Raw genomic sequence first — 21,186 nt, 5'->3', positions numbered from 1 at the left:
TTCTCTTCAGGTCGGGCCGGGCTAAGGCCGATAAATTGCAATTCTTTAATAATAATTGACTTTCGTTAAACGATAATTGGAATAAAGCCAAACGTTGGAGAAGTGTGTCCGTGAAAAATGTTACAAAGAATGCAATAGCTATTTACAGTTTGTGTTGCTTAGCGGCTCCACTTTCACTATAGAGGATTGCAGGCATCATGCGGTAAATTGAGCTTTGACCTTAACCTTCACTGAACTCAAAATATAACAAGAAGGGGTGGGAATGTTTTGCCTATCGCTACCCAATATTGCCATCTTCACTTTATGCTAAAAATCAATTAAGTTAGATTTTTGTTACAGGGAATGGAGTTTTTGTTCTCTCGATGACAGGCAAAGTTTTAGGAGGCAATGGTACTATTCGGGAGGCAAGCGTCAGGTTGTGAACCAGAGTTTAGAAAATGTTTCTGAGGGTTAGGTCAAATTTAGTACTAAATTTTGAGAAACATTGAAGCTCGAGTTAATTTTTTTCAAAATTTATCGGGCTTGGGCCAAGAATTTTAAAAAACTTATCGGGCCGGGCCGGGCCGGGCCTAGGTACGTTCGGGCTGGATTGGGCTCGGGCCGAAAAATTCGGCCCGTGCAGATCTCTAGTGTGCATGCCCTCAAACCACATCATGTAGCTGAGCGAAAAATACCTGCCGGAGGCTATATGAACGTCATCTCGCGGGTGACCGGTAGTAGTTTGTTGTTACCCTTGATTAGGCTTGCCTCTCCCTTACCGACTGTGGAAAATTTCATGCCATTACATACAGATCTGTTATCGCCAAGGACCGAAGCACATTCTTCCGCCAGTGCACAGAGAGTTTCCCAAAGGGTTCATGATTGTGGCCGGTTTCTCGTACAGGGACAAATACATTTCCGAAAGATGGAGCAAAACGTCAAAATCAATGTTGCGTACTACCAGACTCATGTCCTGACTGAAATGTACCAGCATGAACTCCCAGCGTTGTACGGACAATACGTGAACCTAGTTGAAGTGCACAAGACAAGGTAAGAATAGGAAACTGGAATTTCGGCAATTTCCTTCTCTGACATCCCTATAGAGTTCAGATGGACTATTGTGCTTTGGAACTCCTTAAGCAGCGTCTGTCCCATCGTCGAGTCCGCATCGTCTCCGGCCTGTGGAAAGCCTATAAAGAAGAGTGGGATGCAATGTCCATTGTCCATCTGCAACACAGTTTCCTGCAATGGAAACTCCGATAGCAAGCAACAGTCAGTAAAGGTAGCCTGCAGATCGAACACAACTAGTGGTGAAAAGGTGACATTTCCTATTTAAGTGGCTCGTTCAAATTAAGCTTAATGTAAATTAATCAAACTCTGCATATACGTTAAGCATAAGATAGTCACAAAATCCTTACATTTCAGACGCCTCACTAAAATTTTCGTACAGTCCCTCATCACGTCAAAAATCCTTACGTTGTAGGATTTATCCTTCAAAATGGCACCGCATGGCTTCTAGCTCTGGGAACGTCGGAATCACTGTTTCTGTGAACCATCTGTTAGAGTTTGTGTCACAACATGCAATGTAGAGAACTATGGAACACCGTTATGCGATCAAGTTTTTGCTAAACTGGAGAAAAGTCTCACCGACACTCACTAAATGATTAGGAGGCCTACGGGGGCTCTTTCTTCCATCCTCAAGTTTCTAAGTTGTTGAAGTTGTTTAAAACTAGGTGGGGTGAGTGGAAGATGACCGCTCTGGGCGGCCGTACGAACAGAAATAACGAGTGCGTCTCGTGTTCGTCATCTTTTAAATACCGATCGTCTAATGAATGTTTTGAATACTGACGATAGCAGAGATACTCAGTATTCCTCAAACCATTGTACACGACACTGTTCGATAATATTTGCTAATGCGGGAAGTGTGTGTCAAGTTGATCCCAAATTTGTTGACCGACGACCACAAGAACAACCAGAAGAGTGATGATCCTGAGGAAACCTTTAAAACGTGTGCAAATCAAACCTGAATTTTTGGACATTATGTTTTTTTTTTTTTTTTTTTCTTGACGCACTTAATTGCATTAGTTTCCAGACAAATCCTGCATCACTTATCTTCCCAGATATTAAGATTGTTGGGAAAATGCTGCTTTAACGTGACAAAATGACATATACTTTAATGTATGGGTTATTACTAGAGTCCGGATTTTTATGTAATATCAACCCCCTAAATATGTACATAAATATGTAACAAAAATCGCTTTAAAATGTAAGAAATATGTAATATTATATAAGAATATGTAATATTACATATGTTACATATTTATGAAAACGTAATGTTAACACGCGTATGAGTATGCAATATTTAAACGAATTATGAAAATAAAAAGGAAAATCTACTACACTTTATCCTGCTTAATGCAAGTCCCCCAATGAAGTGAAATGCTTGAACAGCTAAGACAACTATACGTCACTGACGTGACTGATTGCAGGATAATAAAAATCAGACGCGAATGAAGGAAGATGTGAATCGGCTAGTGAGAAACAGGAAAGCCCCGGGAAAAGCAATGCATATGGCATTTGTACGTCAGAAATTTCATGTGGTGTGGTGTGGTCCCGTTTCAAATCTAGAAGCTTTTACACTAAATGCGCATCCGTCACCACGGCCCAATCTTGAAATGAATTATACGCAATATACAAATTTAAATATTAAAAACAACTTATGACGAAATGTATTGTTTTATATATATTTATTTCATGCAGGGAAAAGCAGTCCATTATCTTTTAAACAATACCAGCTAAACTAAGATTGAAGAATATTTCCACTAATGAACATTTTTAATTTGAAATAAAATACTTACAAAAGATATGCCTGCAGTTCAACTGTGTGTTGTTGCACAATGGGTTACAAGGTACATTTCCAAATGATCAGAAGTAAAATTTTGTCGGCGATGAGATAAAATATTCTTGTATGCCGAGAATGATCTCTCCACATCACATGAGGTAAGAGGAACGTATTTCATTAGGGGGATGTAGTTGGGGGAAATATCTTCAGGGGGGTTCTTGTTTCACAACAGAATCTCACACACTGCCAATAAGTTGTCGTAACCCGGGTTTCTTTCCAGCACTGCATTTAGTTTCTTTCGAACTTCTTCTTCTGCATCTCCACACACACCTTGCAGCAGTCTCTTTGCATCCTCTATGATTTCCATGGATTCCGAAAGAGGTGACCAAACAGTCTCTAGCTTTTTAATTCTTGTAGGTAGTCAACTAAACTTGCTGTCTATGTATGCGATATCACACGCTACTTTTGAGTCATTAAACAGTTTCTGAGCAATGCCAACTGACACAGCAGACACCGGTGGAAATGAATGAAGAACACGCTTAATTTTTTGAAAATGTTTATTGTAGAAATGTACTGCCTGTATCCAAGTGCCCCATCGCGTTAGCACAGGCTCCGGAGGAAGTGGCACGTCTGGCAGTTGATCTCTGTAAACTTGAACACGTTGTAGCGCCTTAACAAACATTTTTTTTTGTGGAAAAAACTAGTTGATTTACTTTGCAAAAGTTGTCTCTCTCCTCTTCAGTAGCACGCTGAAGAGCACGGACCATACAGGTGAAATGAATTAAGTGAGGGTAAAAAAAAACTAAGTGCTCTAGCCGCTTTTAACATACGCTGCACTGTCTGTATAGAGAACAAGGACTTTTTCTTCCTGAACTCCTCCCGGCCACAACACTTTAACACCATCGTTTAAAAAGCGAGCAATCGTGGAATGATTCGTGCGTTCCAGCAATTTACTCGCAATAAGATAGGATTTAGATGGAGCATTTTCACTTAACTTTCCAATCACTAAATTTGTTACATAACGTCTCAAAACGCCTGTTGTTTCGTCCACAGAAATCCAAATATAAGAACTACCTATTTCTGCCCTAATGGTATCTATAGCTTCCCTATAACAAACTTCGAGATAACACTTTCGAAGAGGGATTCGTCAGGAATTCGACGCCCGCAGTAGGTACTTCTCCAGAAAAGCATGGTATTTTGGCACTTGAACTTTGTTCCAAGGAATGTTTGCTGCTATCTTGCTTGGCACAAATCTTTGAAAAACTCACTCACTGAAATATCTTGATGCATTTGTGTCAAGAGTACTTTTTTTTCAGTTCGCAAATTTTTATTTCTTGCATGGAGTGCATTTCGTACATGTTGCGTTGCTCTAACTGAGATTTCATTGAACATCCTTTTTTTTTTATCATCACACACTTGGCACACCACCACTTTACCGTCCGTAGTAAACGCATAATCGATAGTTACCCACGACCGCAATTTCGCGGATAAAGTTGAGGCAACCGGAGCCATTTCTAACTCGGACGGTCAATACAGAACACGTGCGTTTTACAACTGCAATACTAGAGTGCTGTCCTCCTGTCATTCAGTTAAACAAGCGAAGTTCGTTGAAAGCTTGGGTTACCTGCTATGATATTGCCATTGTCGCCAGCTTCTTGGAACGAACTCTTGCAAAGCACACTAGCATACAGTTTTAACTTGATTTGAAGGATTTGCTTTCATCATTTCCGTCCGATCTCCGATTAAAATCAAATAGACTCCATTTTAGGAGTTTCCTGGCCAGTCGCCTGTCAGGCACGTGATCTGTCTTCCTCCAGAGTTGAGAATAAAGGGCGCTGCTAATGTACCCCGGAGGGAGGATTTTTACTTGTTTCTTCTTATATTTCTTTTATTGTCGGCGAAACATGGTTTGACAAATAAAAAAAAAAGAGAGAGAGATTTCTTTCGGTAAAGAAACTAAAAGATAGACATGACAAAGTTGAATCTAGATGCAAGCCTTGCACAGTTGGAGAGTTTTTTTTTTTTAATTTTAAATTAAAATTTCAGTAAACGCAAAATTTTAAGACAGTTTTATATAATATATATATATATATATATATATATATATATATATATATATATATATATATATATATATATATATATATATATATATGTAGAAACCATGGAAATATGTAATATTGGTCAAAATATGTAATATGAAACTTGAGTTGAAGCAACCTACAGGTGTGAATCACAAACATTTAAGGATTTGACGAACCTACATATGAAAAAAAATATGTAATTACATATAAATCCGGGCATTAGTTATTACCATAGTTTAAAAGTAAAGTAATTCAGTTACTGAAGGGGACATAAACGTGCGATTCTGGAGTACCGTAAAAAGGCAAGTGTGCACGCGTTATTTGACATCGGCGTTTTTAGTGAATTTTACAAGTTCTCACCTTTCAATCGCTTTCAAAGGCACTTTTACTCTTAAACTTAATGGATGACCTAAGTTTACATTTCTGCATACCTTTAAGTCAGATGTCAACTGATGATCCTGTAATATCTGATAGGAAGCTGTGGGGTATTTATTTTATGTAAAGTACTTAAAGCTACAGTAAAGTAACGAACTGGAGAATCGTTGAATTTTTAAGAACACGATAGTGATTTACGTGACTTGCTAAAATGTAATCGGTGTCGGAGAAGAATTTCAGGTCGTATTTGGAATGGCGTAGAGAAGCTAATTCTCAATGTAGAACGTATCCGTTTTCATTGTTTTCGTTCTTTATATATATATATATATATATATATATATATATATATATATATATATATATATAGTAGCGTATTTAGGGTGGCTTCCGGGCTTAAGCCCCCCACTCCTAAATCTTACTATAGTAAAGTATATGAAATATCTTGCAGAATTTTCATATTTTCAGGTAAAGCCCCTCCGAAACAAAATCGTAAATACGCCACTATATATATATATATATATATATATATATATATATATATATATATATATATATATATATATATATATATATATATATAAAATAACGTGGGTTCCTGTCACCACGGCATGGCGCGTCCTCAGGTTGTGGATCGAGGAGAAGGCCTCTAGATATATAGGTTAGCTGTGAATTTACTGAATAAGCAGTTGCGGACAGACGACTAGGAGTGGTCCTCCAGCTTGGGGGTTTGGGTAAGGCTAACAACCTCATCCTGTAAAAAAAAAAAAAAAAAGGCACTTGTTCAAAAACATTCACAAAAGCCTCGGACAAGGACTGATAACTTGGCACGACCTCAGCAGAAGAAAATGGACATGAGATTTGGAATATGGAACATGGAATATTAGAAGTCTTTATAGGGCAGGCGCGTTAAAATCCGTAACGAGTGAGTTAGAGAAATACAGGATAGACCTAGTAGGAGTTCAGGAAGTTAGATGAGAAGGAAGTGGATCTGTGAATTCCGGAAATTTTACGTTCTTTTACGGGGAAGGAAATAAAAATCACCAGTTAGAAACAGGGTTTTTCGTTCACAAACGAATATTACCATCAATTAAACGGGTTGAATTTGTTACTGACAGACTTTCTTTTATTACTCTTAAGGGACGGTGGTGTGATATTACTGTTCTAAATGTACATGCTCCAACTGAAGATAAGGGTGACGATATAAAATATACTTTTTACGAAGAAGTGGAACGGATATTTGACCAACTCCCGCGATACCATATGAAAATTCTATTAGGGGATTTCAATGCGAAGGTAGGACGAGAGTATATTTTCAAACCGATTATAGAGAACGAAAGTCTGCATAAGGAAAGTAATGACAACGGTGTTAGACTCGTGAACTTTGCAACATCCAAAAACCTAATCGTGAAGAGTACAAAATTCCCACATCGCGAGTTCATAAATACACTTGGACATCACCAGACGGAAAAACACATAATCAAATTGATCACGTTTTAGTAGATAGAAGAAGGCAATCTAGCATAATTGATGTTCGGTCGTTTAGAGGGGCTGATTGGGATACTGATCACTACCTGGTAGTAACGATAATACGGGAGAGATTATTGTTCAATAAAGGTAATATTCAATGTCCGAAAACGGACAGATTTAATTTAAAGAAATTAGAAGAGAGCCAGGTAAGAGAGGAATATCAGATTGAAGCTTCGAATAGATTCTCGGTTTTAGAAGACTCGGAGTGCAGTAGTGTTGAGGATACTTGGATTGAAATTAGTGATAGCCTTAAAAGTTCAGCAAAAGAAAAATTGGGACAGGCGGATATACGTAGGAACAAACCATGGTTCGACCAGGAATGCATAAAACTAGCAGAGAAGAGAAAACAGGCAAAATTACGCTGGCTACAAAATCCGAATGAAATAACTACACAAAATTTCGCAGATATCAGGCGGGAAACTTCCAAAACTTTTAGAACAAAGAAACGCGATTTTTTGAAAGCTAAAATTAAGGAACTCGAAGATAATAGTAAAAATAAAAATATTCGGGACATGTATAAGGGGATCAGCGAATTTAAGAAAGGCTATCAACCTCGAGCTTATATATTAAAGAAAGCTGACGGAACAGTTCTCACTGATACGGATAGCCTTTTTAATAGATAGAAAGATTTCTTTGACGATTTGCTGAACACGCAGCCAAAGCTAATGCGTGTGGAGAAAAGGAGATACACACCGCAGAACCGTATATTCCAGAACCCAACCGAATAGAAGTAGAAACCGCTATAAAGAAATTGAACAAACACATATCTCCGGGTGTATTAAGATGGATCTCGCAGAGATAGGAATACAAAGTAGAAACTGGATCCAATTAGCTAAGGATAGAAATCAGTGGAGAGCTTTTGTGAAGGCGGCATTGAACCTCCGGGTTCCATAGGCCATAGAGTTGAGTTGATTTTGAGTTTAACGTCCCTTTTCAGCAGCGAGGCTATATGAGATGTGGACCTACTGATTAACGTGGAATCCGAACCACATGGGCTCCCGCCGGGAATCTCATAGGCCATAGAGTTAGTTCAGTTAGTTAGTTATATAGTATAGGGTGGACAATTTATCTGGATCATCCTTGATAACGGAGAAACCAGAAGAGGGAGAAAAGCGAAACTTTGCATGAAGCAACTATGAGGAGGGGGACATCGTTTTACTTATAAGGGTCTTCACTACAGCGAAATTATACTACCGCTAATTTTAGAGTTTTTCTGTAATATCTTCATAACAAAAATATTCGAAAAGCAGAAACGCAGTGAACTAGACAATACGATTTGGAATGTGATACCGTTATCACAACTCATCTATCTGCTTTCGATTTGCAACTGTAGATAGATTTAGCATTTTTATGGTTTCTGTAAATAGCGGTACACCAAAAGCAGATAGGTGAGTTGTGGTAAAGGTATTAGGGATGGCCGGATCCGAAGATCCGAATCTGATTGGGTCCGAATCCTTTGGATCCGGATCTCGGATCTGGATCCGGATCTCGGATCTCGGATCTGGATCCGAATCTCGGATCTGGATCCGGATCTCGGATCTCGGATCTGGATCCGGATCTTGAATCTCGGATCTGGATCCGGATCTCGAATCTCGAATCTGGATTCGGATCTCGGATCTGGGTTCGAAATTCGGATCTGGATCCGAAATCCGGATCTCAGATTTTTATTCTTATCCAAACCCACTTCCCACTCAAATTATGATAAACTTGAATATCTAAAATTCGCCGAAAGTAATTTCACGAAGTTCTCACAGTGAAGAAGAGAATAGAAAATTAAGACGAATATTGACAAGTCTATTTGTTTCCTTCGTTCTACTCTAAAGATCAAATGCTTGGCTTACTTTAAAAAAATATATATATATTTGAAACCGGAGTACAAAACTCTAATATTTAAAATTCCTCAATACACCTATTTCATTGACAGTTAAGAAAATATAAACAGTTAAGACAAGTATTAAATAGTTTTTACGTATATTTATCTTGCTCAGTCTGCTCAAAATATCAAATGTATATTTTACAATTAGATTTAATAATTATTTAGTAAATCACAATATGAGCACCGAGAATAAACTATGAATTTTGGTGCCCCTTATCTAGATTTGAAATTTCGGATTCAGACATAGAATCAGGCTGAAATATAAATATTTGAGATCTGGAAACCGAAACATATGCTAGTACTAAGATCGTAGCTGTTTGTAGCCAGGTAATGCGAGCGGAAGGCACATGCACTAATTCCGCATGTAGTTTGGGGAACACGAGAAACTAAAAACAGATAAATATTCTTTTTGAGGGGTAAGTCACGCTTTAACATGATTTTTCATGAGTGTTGTGTTCAAATATGAAAACTCTAATGGCGACTTGCTTAAAATAAAGGCCTTTTCATTTTTAACAATAAAGTTAGGTACTTTCACATTGGGGAAAAATTAGCAAGACACATTCCACTGATTAGGGTGCTGATTCTTATGGAAGCTTTCACTTGAACCGGAAGATTTCCTCATGTGGGTATCGGATTGCCGCAATTCACCTTGCTGAAAGACGTGGTTTATCAGGAGGTCGGCCAAGATTCATTTGAACTTAGCCTGTAGACTGCATCTGGTCTCAATTATTCCCATATAACAAGACTAACTATATATATAGTTGGTTCGAAATGAGTTAAAATATCACTAATTGACCTTAAGGGGATAATCGTGATTTAAATATTCGTAAATCAGAAAAAATATGAAAGTTAAGCATTAAAGTAAATCCGATAATTCCAGAATAAAGAGATTTATATGCAACCTAATGATAGCAATAAAACTCTTTATGTAACATTTTCAAAGCTAAGATTAACAGTTATCTTCTTGAAGAGGGTTTACGGAAACAGAATATTATAAATCCAATTATCATAGTAGTACCTCTGACAGCCCCGCATTTCACATCACCATCGCCCTTCATCCTGACAAGTGAGCAATTCACTTACCCACAATGACTTTTCAGGCGTTCCAGTGACATCAATATCTCAGTTTGGGTTTGGGATCATGCTTCGGTGAACCTTGACTATCACCATCAGCAGCTACTAGAGAATGAGAACTTATTCTGTATTAGATAATGTGGGTAACTATGGCTTTTCGTTTATAAAAGTCGGAGAGTGTATGGTATTATCGCAGGAAATATTTGATACATAAGACTTAGATTGTCAGTGTTTAGGAGCAACTTTTAAAATAATCAGTTACTTTAAATGTACTACAGATTAGCCGATAAAACCCGACAGCCATAGTCGAGTGGTCTGCGGCATTAGGCTATGGATCGTTTACTGTGAATGTCTTGGATTCAAATCCCACTTCGGGCATAGGTGTTTTTAACTGTCTTCGTTTACTTCTATGTCTGTGTAGTGTCGTAATGGCTACAGTGTAATCCGTGCAAAGCGTTCAACAGGTTAAATAATCTGATAAAAAGCTGTTACCTTTTTATATATAAAAAAACAGTGGTTAGCGCGTGCCTTCGGTGCCCGTGGTCATGGGTTCAATTTCCGGAGAGGCACTCAACAATTTCGATGTTGACCCAGCATCGTGAGGACAATTGAGGAGTTATCTTAAGTAAGAGGTAGCGGACTCCAGACTAGAAAGCCGGCATTAGGGACTTTGGGTGTCGATGCGTTGACTACACCTTCCCACTTTGAACGTAAGTCCGCTGGTAGGAACCAAAGGACTGTCGTGCCAAGAATTTAGTTTCTTTTAATTATCATAAATGCTTCTTTATTATTAAATTTTATTCAATATTTTCTTTTCAACTAGTTTGGGAGACTCAGAGCTAGCTACTTGTTTTCTTTTTAATTCTTGTTCATAGTTAGCACAACTAATCACTAAGGAAAAACAATCTTTTCAATAAAATTCGCCTCGCGTCTTTCATAGCTCTAAGTTTAGTTATTTTTAGTTTTCTTTTTTTTTCAAGTTGAAGGGCGGTTTATCATTTCCCCTCGCTTACCCTATTTTTTTTTTTTTTTTTTTTTTTTAAGTTTTACCTATGTTTCTTTGCACGGACATTGCGCCTATATGCACATGCTTAGTGTGTTCCTTTACAAGAGCGGACCACTTTCCTGCTACTATAGAAAGTAAGAGTGCCCTGTATCAGAGAAATATTAATTGACGTAAGTGAATATATTTGTGATGAAGTCATAATTACTCAGTTTTTGCATCGTACATAGTTCCCTCATCCTCATTAATCTCTTCACCCCCGCTTCCTGAATTCCAGTTCTAGTATTCTTTCTTGATGGGGGACTGATGTCTCATGTAGGCTTATTAACTATAACATCAGCAATAAAGAAAGTGGGGTTTAATTTGCACTAATTTTAGAACATCACGTTAATTAAATAATAATAATAATAATACGGAGCGAGCTCAGGCTACTTGTTAGGATTCTTGCTTCGCAATTGGATAATACCGGGTTCGAATTCGGAGACCAGCCATCTGACTGAGGATTTTCCAGGGTTGTTCCTCAGTTATACTGGGCAAATGCTAGGTTAGTACCTTGATCTAAGGCTCTGGACACCTTCCTTCCATTCCTTTTCCAATGTTTTCATCTGTTGATTACTACAGTGTAAAGTGGCCTCTGAGGATGTATCTGGTAGCTTATAGTAAATAAACAATAACGACGTAATATATCTTCACGAAACGTGTGGGTTAATTTAACTACGGCCTTACAGTCCCAATAGATAGCTAAAGTTTTAATATCAATTTCCTGCCTTTAAAATACTATTTTCATATTGTTTCTGCTTTCAATTTTCTCATGTATGTTCCACCGAGAATTAAACCTGAGATCACATGAAGAAAGCGAATATGTTAAATATTTTTGAACACTTTAATATATACAAAACACAAAACGATTCAATGATACGATGCATGGATATGTTTTGGTTACGTCCTGCAATGTATGATTAAAGTAACCTGGAGGGTGAAGAAAAAATAACAGAAATCTCTTTTATATTTACTCCTTCAACAAACTCCTGACCTCAGAAGGGCAAGCCATAAGTGAGGTAATAAAGTCATACAACGAACACTTTTATTAGTACTAATAATACTACACAACCATATCGCTCTTCTGAAATTCTCGTGTGTATGTTTACAAATCTACTGTTGTTCCACGCCAACCAGTCTATATTTTTTGCTGTACCTTCGAAGTGAAAGATATTCATTATTACATTTGTTGATGGACTCTAGTGACACAGAAACTACTATTAATAAAGAGTTTGTTTTGTCCAGTATTCCTGCGATTAGAACGGTCTATCTAAAAGATATTTCACTTGTGTATGAAAAAATAAGAAAGTTTATTTTCTAAGAATAAAATAAATATTTTCAATGTGAAGTTAACATTAAGTTTCGAAGAGGAGCTAAACAGAAGAATTTGTTACCATTTAGATCAGTTTTCAGACAATTCAGTATACTCTGAAATGGGAAGAAGGCAAACTTGAAAATATTTTACTAAAGAGACTTCAATGTAAATATTGCAAGGTCAAAATAAAATAAAGAACAAAGGTAGCACAAACGTGTTATGGAAACATTTAAAAGCACAGCAACCTACTATATTAGTGAATCTGAAAAAAGTTTTGACGAATTTTAGATATTCAATTTTATCATCACAATTTCAGATGCAGGTTTGGGTACGAATCAAGATCTGAGATTCGAATTTCGGATCCAGATCCGAGATCCGGACCCAGATCCGAGATCCGAGTTTCGGATCCAGATCCGAGATCCGGACCCAGATCCGAGATCCGAATTTCGGATCCAGATCCGAGATCCGGACCCAGATCCGAGATCCGAATTTCGGATCCGGATCCGAGATCCGGATCTGAGATTCGGATCCGAGATCCGGATCTGAGATTCGGATCCGGATCTAGGTCCGGATCCGGCAAGATCCGGATCCGGATCTCACTGGATCCGGGATATCCGGATCCGAAAATTTTTGGCCATCCCTAAAAGGTATCACATGCAAAATCGTATTGTCTAGTACACTATGTTTCCGCTGTTCGAATATTTTTATTTGTTTTGAAGATATTACCGAAAAACTCTAAAGTTAGCGGTAGTTTAATTTCGCTGTAGTGAAGACCCTTAAACAACACCCAGTGAACAGTATTGCCATCCCAATATAAAGTTATTTTTTTCAATTGGCACTACGTCAGATTATTACATATTTCAAATTAACATGTTAAAAAAAACTTAAAATACCACATTTATTATTCAGTATTGCAAACTAAGGATTTTATAAGACAAACATCCAAAGTTTGGAAGCCTCTATCACACATACAGCACAAAGGAGATGGACAAGATAATGAACAACGGAAGTACCTTAGCGTTGGATACTGTAGTCGTGGTATGACTTGTTTTGAATGAATGGCAACGAAGTTACAAGGGCTTGAAAGTTTGAATTTTTTCGAAAGTCTTTATTCCGAAAAAGAAAATGCTTAGATAAGTATCATATCTAGTTACTTATGTGGTTTGCAATGGATGTGTAAATTATTTTGGCGTTTACAGCACTTCGATATCTCAAACCGTTCCGGAGATGATAAGCATTGCTGAAGTTTGCATCACTGCCTAAATCATGTAATTGTGAGCAGTGGCGTAGGGAAGGGGGGGCGGGCCGGAGGGGCCGGCCCCCCCCCAAAGAGGTCCGACAATGTACTTTAGTACTTTGATGTATGTAATTTTTTATATATTTTTATGTTTATATATTTTTTGTTTGTAATTTTTCTATATGTACCTATAACAGCACTTGCCCCCCCCCCCAACACACCTCCTGGCTACGCTACTGATTGTGAGGACGTTATAAATACACCTACTTAAAGTTATTCCTGCAATGCTGTAAAAGAGAAGGAAAACAACAATCAGTTTAAATATTGTCCACAAATACACCATTTTCAGCGGTGTTGTGAACTTTATCAATGTTTATCATATCTCCGGAACGGTTTGAGGTATCGAAGTGCTGTAAACAGCAAAATGAGTTGTTTGCCAATTGAAAGCCACACAAATAATTAAATATGATACCTAAGCATGTTTTCGAAATAAAGCCTTTCAAAAAAATCAAATTTTCAAGTCCTTATAACTTCATTATTTTCATTCAAAACAAAGTCATACCTGACCATAGTATCCAACGCTAAGGTACTTCCGATGTTCATGGTCTTGTCCATCTCCGTTCTGCTGTATGTGTGATAGAGACTTCCAAATTTTGGATGTTAGTGATACTATAACATTCTTAGTTTGCAACACTGAATAATAAACGGTATTTTAACTTTTGGTTTAACATGTTGATTTGAAATATGTAATAATCAGACATAATGCCATTAACAAAAATATAGCTTTATACTGGGATGGCAACACTGTTCACTGGGCAATGTTGTTTAATACATAAAACACTTCATGAATGATGACTAAACCCTTATGGCTTGCCATAGTGAAAGTAAGGTTTTCTCGAATCCATGGTTCAGTAAATTCTACGATAATATTCGCCATCCTGTTACTGGAAGAACGCTGAAGTGTAAATGTCTTCTTCTCCCAAACCAACCAAGACTGTATCATACCACTGAGTATTTCACACATCCTTTATAACGAGAGAATACTCACTACCTGACTTTAGAGAATGGTTAGGACTATCTAATAATATTTGCAGGACTTAGGAGATAACCTGGTTTTTGCCTACCAGATCGTGGCAGTTATTTGTGAGATCGAACAAGTTAATGGTCTTTGGAGTTTTCTTTTTAGTTTATCTAGTACAGTGAAACCTGTCTATGTTGGCCACCATCGGTTCCATCGAAAAGTGGCCAACTTACAGAAAATAAGTATGATTTGTGTATTTTTAGAATAGGATTTCTAGTATTACTTGATTGTAAAATTTTAATAAGCAGTGGCACGACAGCTACTTATAAATAATGTATATAGAGTAATCATAAAAATATACAGTAGTAGAAAATATTACTATAGTATGCAAGAGCGCCGATTTCTCTGTAAATTTGGGGGAGGCATTAAGATGCAGAAGGTATATATATATATATATATATATATATATATATATATATATATATATATATATATAATATGAAGATTTTAAGACAAATTGCACTCAAATTATACCAAATATTGTATACTCATAAATAAAATAGGGGCCACATGAGCTTTGGGAGGCCCGGGCCCCCTCGGCCCCCCAGGATCGGCGCTCTTGATAATATGGTTAATATATATGCATACCTTTCTCTTCCTAAAAACTAGTCTGGTACATTGGATTATTCGGATTGGACACAATAACACAAACAACCATGAAATAGAAGTGTATGTACGCAGTTTATTAAAATTGATATTATAGCACATTGAGTTATTCAGAGTGAAAACAAGAAAAGCTAAGTTATAAATTGAGAAATCCATATGCAATTTATGACTTCTTTTCAGTTGTTACTGAATGGTGGTTCATTCTAGACATATTTGCTTTACTCTTTTTGGCAGAGATGCACATTCTAATGTAGTTAACTACCTCTTGTTAATGAGCTAGAAGTGTTTCCCTCGGAGCAAAAGATGTTTTGAGAAAATCTTGAGGGAATTCATATCTCAAAACCTCCGCTGCCTTTCGACACGCACTCAGCTGCCAATAGTTGACAATTGAGATGGTTAGCTTTCCGGAATTACTAAAGCTCTCCAGTGATGAAAGAGACGATATAACTAATGGTTTTACCAAAACAAACAGGTAAACAATACGTACAACCATTTCCTGAATTCCTGTACGTGCTTTTTCTTATTCACATCTTCCTTCACCACCCTTTTATGAGGGTAGTGTTCTGGTTAATGACCTCCAAGAACAAACCGTGCGAATCTATGCTTGTGTTCAGTCACAAATACAGAACATCTGCCTCTCATATGGGAATTCGAAAGAGTTAAGAAAAATAACAAAATTGTATTTTTCGTGGCCAAGATACGCAGGTAAATTTATCATTATCATCATAGGGTAAACATTGCTTCAGTGTGGCCAACTTCCAAGAAGACAGGTGGCCAACTTATAGAGTAGTAAGTAAGGATATGGGAAAATGCAGATTCAAGACGAACTAGGCCAAGATAAGCAGGTGGCCAAGTTGACAGCATTCACTGTACATTATTATTGTTGTTGTTCTTTTGAGATATATTTAAAAAAAAACAACATTTTCATGGTTTCTGTTTTTCGTTCATTGTGTTATTCTTTAAAAGTTATATTTGATCTGAATTTCGTGTTGATACGGACGAACAGCATGTGTTGGTCATTGGCTTTATCGTAACAGGAACATATATCCTCACTGCTGACGTTTTCATTATTATTCTCAATTAACCGAAATTATATTTTTATCTTCAGCATACCTTTTTGTTTGAGATTCATTTTTAGCATTCCAATTAATAATCGTTGCAAAATGACGTTATTACTCAATTTTTAATGATCCAATATATAACATGAATAAAGTGTTACATTAAAGTCAGAATTAACATTATGTATTAGAATTATTCTGACTTCATTTTTGTTAAAATGTAATTGAAGTCACACTGATTTCTTGTAATATTTCGAATTATTTTTCAGAATTATAGACCGGAGTGAATTAGTTAACGTCAAACTTTGTCCCTTATGTGGAAAGAAGTTTTTTGGGAGCAGGAAAGCCCGGTTTGAACATATGTGGAAAGAACATAAGAATGGTCGATTTAAATGTGAACGTTGTCCTAGAAGTCACAATAAACTTCATGTTTTACGAAAACATGTAGTGATACATTCAACTTCACGTACTAGAAACTTCGTGTGTGATCTTTGTGACAAAATGTTTCTATCAAAAAAAGCACTTTCTCATCACATTAATGCAATTCATAAGAGAGAGGAGAATATTGTGAATTGTGATGTGTGTAAAAGAAAATTTGTGAAGCATTATCTGAGTGGCCACATGAGAATTCACGAAACAGATAAAATATATACTTGTTCTTTGTGTAATAAAACGTTCAGTAAATATAAAAGCATGTATATACATAAGAAAAGCCATGACAACACATGGTGTACTTGCAACGTATGTGGAAAGCTGGTGAAAAAACATGCCTTAGCAGCCCACGTGAACAGCCACAAAGTATCAACACAATGTGAAGTTTGTGGTTCAAAACTCTCAAGTCCACTTACACTTAAACTTCATATGTCAACTCACACAGGAGAACAGCCATTTGTATGTGATATCTGTGGTCGAAAATTTGCACGTAAGTACAACCTGCACACACATTTGAATCTGCACGCAGGAGTTCGTAAACTTGAGTGTGGTATATGTGGAAAAAGATTTGCTCAAAAGTGGAATTTACGAACTCATATGAGGGCATGTCAGAAAAATTCGTCTTCACCATAATATTATTTTATTGTTATTATTGCAGAGTTATTGGAATACTTGTAATCCTAAGTTTTGATTTTCAGAATAAAACATATTTGAAAGAATTGTTATACTAGTGCATTAATAAAAAAAATATTTGAATTGACAGTCTCAGTGGTCTGCATATTTTTAAAGTTATTAACAGTCCATACTTATTCTGAAATAAATTTGTTGAAAAACTAACAAGACGAGAGTATATCGTTCTGTTTATAAAAGTAAGCAAAAAAGTTCTTTCGCTTTTTGTGGAGGTCTGTGTTCCATTAACTCTCACACCGCGAGTTGAATGTGAATGGAGGTAAGGCGAAGGTCAGTTGTTGGTGTTGGTATATCCAACATACTACCTGGTTGTGGCAATTCAGTTACACCGTGAACTAGTATAAGGACATAGTGAACATGGGACCTCCACACAACGTCGTAAGGGCGTGTATGCTGTACGAATTCAAACGGGTCAAATATTGCTGCAGCGGGTGGGAAGGTTTGCCAGGCATTTAGTGAGGGTGTCGTGACGACGTGGACAGTGCAGCGGTGGTTTAACAAGTTTAGGAACATGACGATACACTCGAAGACGCACCTCGTGCCGGAAGACCAACACATGTACAAAATGAAAATCTTCAGGTATCAATTGAGGCGAGTAGTAGCCAGACATGTGAAGAATAGTAGCACGTGGTATGTCTTCGAATATTTCGTCACCGTCCTTAAACTTGTTAAACAACCGCACCACTGGGACTACATTTCAGTATGAATGGGAAAACCAATCGGCAGCACCTTCATCAACTTGGGAAGCACTACAAGTTGCGTCGATGGGTCCTACATATTTTTTTCGCGGGCCAGAAAGTAACACAAGCAGACACCTGTGTTCCTTTGCTGTCTCGTATGACGAAGGAGCCATTTCTGGACATGATGGTGACATGTGATTAGAAGTGCGTCCTGTACGAAGCTCTATGGTGCCGTAATCATTGGTTAACATCCCATGAACCGGTTCCAAAACAGCCGAAACCAACACTGCACCAAAAGATCCTCCTGTGTGTTTGGTGGGCTACTCGCGGCATCGTGTATCGGGAACTGCTACCAACTGGTCAGAGCATCAATACAACTGTGTACTGTCAGCAGTTGAACCATGTTCAAGAAAAACTCAAAACTCTGGAGCTGTCACTTCTGAATCGCAAAGGGCTCCTCTTGTTACAGGGCAACGCTAAGACCCACGTCGCTAGGATGACCCGAGACACCATTAAACGCCTTGGATGGGAAACACTATTCCATCCGCCATCAAATTCTACCGCGATGAAATCCATGGCCTTCCAGAACGTTGGCAGAAGGTCATCGATGCTGATTACTTTTTATCTTCCAGGTACGTCTTAGGTGACATATCGATGTTCGAAGGTGCCGGGTGAAAAAAGCGACAGAACTTTCTTGATTACCTGTATACATTCAGATATTCATCAACTGTAAATGTTACAAACGACAATCTGTTCAATATTTTCATTACATAAATTAGATCACATAGTGCATATGAAATGTTTATTATGTGGGACCCAAATCTAGAATCTGTTAGTGGGTTCTTACCCAATTTCTTACTTGTATAGAGATCCTGTTCTAGGAAAGCATTCACGGCATCTGTTCTGATCTCTAATTACTCAAGCAAAATGTAAAGCAATTAAAATATTTTCCCTGTGAAAGATATGTTTCTTCATATTTTTTTATGTTTCTTACTATAAATTTATTTTACTATTGTCTTCTATTTTCCGGAACAACCCTATTCCATTAATATACAATTAAACAATTCAGCACAGCAATTTACATCGCCCTTGGCCCTCTTTAAGACTTCCAGAAACACTAGGGAGTTGCAGGGGCTCAGTGATAATGCGTTTAAATCTGGTGAGTGAAGTCTTTGTTTCGATACCAGTTTGTGCCAAGTGAGCTTTGTGGTGGACGAACACAATGTACGTGGGTTTTCTCGGGCTTTCTTGGTTCCTTTACTTCTTTCATTCCACTATTTTATTCGTTCTAATCTTCACCGTGTTCTTTAGACTACAAGGGATAACTATGGTATCCAAAACTGAAAGATTTAATTTTTTTTATTTCCAGTTGAGGTAATATCAAGTCTTTCTATAGATCATAAACATTTTCATTTTGGCGTGTATAGTCTGCAAAAATACTCGATAGCTTATTTTTTTTATAAAGAAGTTATTCGTAGCAGTGCAAACGATATATGGTAATAATTATATCCACCATCTCAGGTATTTTTTAAATTCGGTAAACATGTTTTTTTTTTTTTTTTACTGAAACTGTGAACACCTCATAAATATTAAATGTAGAGTAAAGTGGGGGTAATTCCGATCATTGAATTACTCAAAAGTGTCATGACCTAGTGACCCAGACTATGTTACTCCTCTAGCAGGAGTCATAAAGTACTCACGAAGAGGAAGAAGGGCCTTTGTTCTGTTGTTCTGTGCTGTTTTCTTGTAAATTTTGGTCTGGTTATTTTGCGTAGTAAGTACTTGTTAGTTTTCTAAGAGTCTCATAAGCTGTACAATATTCCATAGCATGTTCCTTTAGCAAATTAACGCTGTATGTTTCACTATGTGTATTTGAATCTTTGGCCTGTATGACTTTGTTTACTATAAAATGGCGAGTCGGGGTAACTTCGATCAGAGATGATCGGACTTGTACTTAAGTAATTAGAATTGTCCCAATGTTTAATAATGTAACTACGATACGTAGAATCTTTTTAATTAGGGTACGGAGTAATAGTAGTACGTAGTTTCTACTACATATATAAGTCATATTCTTCTTAAGAGCGTGGAGAAATTTTGTGGGGAGAAAAAATTAAACAATAGGAAAATCAAGTTTACAGACAACCAGATTCCAGCCCGAAACGGAGAAATGCCTAATTAGAGAGTCTGGAATATGTAAATAGACATAAAATTGGATCTCTATGTGCAATTAGGCATTGATTAAACAAAGTGCCATTAAATAGTTTTTATTCGGGTTTTCTATAGCAACGGTGTCAGTTTTAAGAACCTCAGGTCCAACGGAGCCCAATCCTTCTATTTGGCTGCTACCATTAACACTAACGTTTATTTTAAAGATCAATGAATTTATATAAACTCTTTCCAGCCTTAGAACAAAGTAGACATAAACAAAGCGAAAGGTATTACTCCGCGGCTCACACGTGCTTTGGCAGCCAGAGACGTGAACAGCAAGATCGTCTGCTAGCTTACTGTCGTCGCATAATTTCCACAATGTTGAGGCTATCGTTGGTTGGTAAATAATTAACGCACTGACACAATATTGGAAATATGTATTTTCTTAAATCCTTATATAAACGAGCTTACCGCTGTTGCTGTGTCCTCTTTTGTGTTTTATAACACGAGACGAAAATGGACTTATTGTCACATATCGTCGCCACGAAACTCTGCATTCTGCTATAATATTAAATGCGTGGGGTAGGCGCGCGAACGCATGCGCAGTAAATATCATATGTCCAAATACGCGTGAGGTTGAAATAAAGCTACATCTGTTGTTAAATATTAGATATATATTGCGTTTAGTATCACAAAATGCAGGATACATTCAGATATCTTTATTTGAAATTATTATTTTAGTAGGGATTATATTGCGGTAGGATACTAGTGCAGTGAGTCCAACAACCAATCACTGGTCATCTACCATTTGGTAGTCAGGTGGGTTTGTTTACATCTACTTTTTTCTAAGGCTGGAAAGAGTATAGTATGTTGTTCTGTAATATGGTTTGGACACTTTTTCATCCGTATTTGAAACAGATATATTGGTAGGTGTGAAATGAATGAGGAAAACTCATGCGATGTACAAAGCTCATGCGATTTTTTAATGCTGTATACTTACTAAATGGCAATCGGAATTCCCCCAAATTGAGGTAAGTCCAATCATATGCAACTTCCGAAAACAAACGATATTGTTAGTGATGCGCGATTGCGAGAGGTTCTAACAATCGAGAGGTTCCGCTTATAGATAGTTTCGATTTC

At 37.2% G+C, this 21,186-nt stretch overlaps 1 protein-coding gene across 1 annotated transcript in view; it reads left to right on the top strand.

Annotated features, from left to right (window-relative positions):
- The window catches only part of LOC145694652 (uncharacterized), a 73,608-nt gene extending 56,279 nt beyond the window's left edge, over positions 1–17,329 (top strand). The window contains exon 4 of the mRNA XM_081771089.1: positions 16,366–17,329. Within this exon, the coding sequence (XP_081627215.1) occupies positions 16,366–17,161 (796 nt within the window). The 3' untranslated portion in view covers positions 17,162–17,329. The remainder of the gene's footprint in view (positions 1–16,365) is intronic.
- Positions 17,330–21,186: the final 3,857 nt, after the last annotated feature.

This window comes from Thermobia domestica, chromosome 9 (genome assembly GCF_964235325.1).
Source record: "Thermobia domestica chromosome 9, izTheDome1.hap1.1, whole genome shotgun sequence".
Classification (NCBI taxonomy): domain Eukaryota; kingdom Metazoa; phylum Arthropoda; class Insecta; order Zygentoma; family Lepismatidae; genus Thermobia; species Thermobia domestica.
This window is presented reverse-complemented; position numbering and strand designations above follow the sequence as displayed.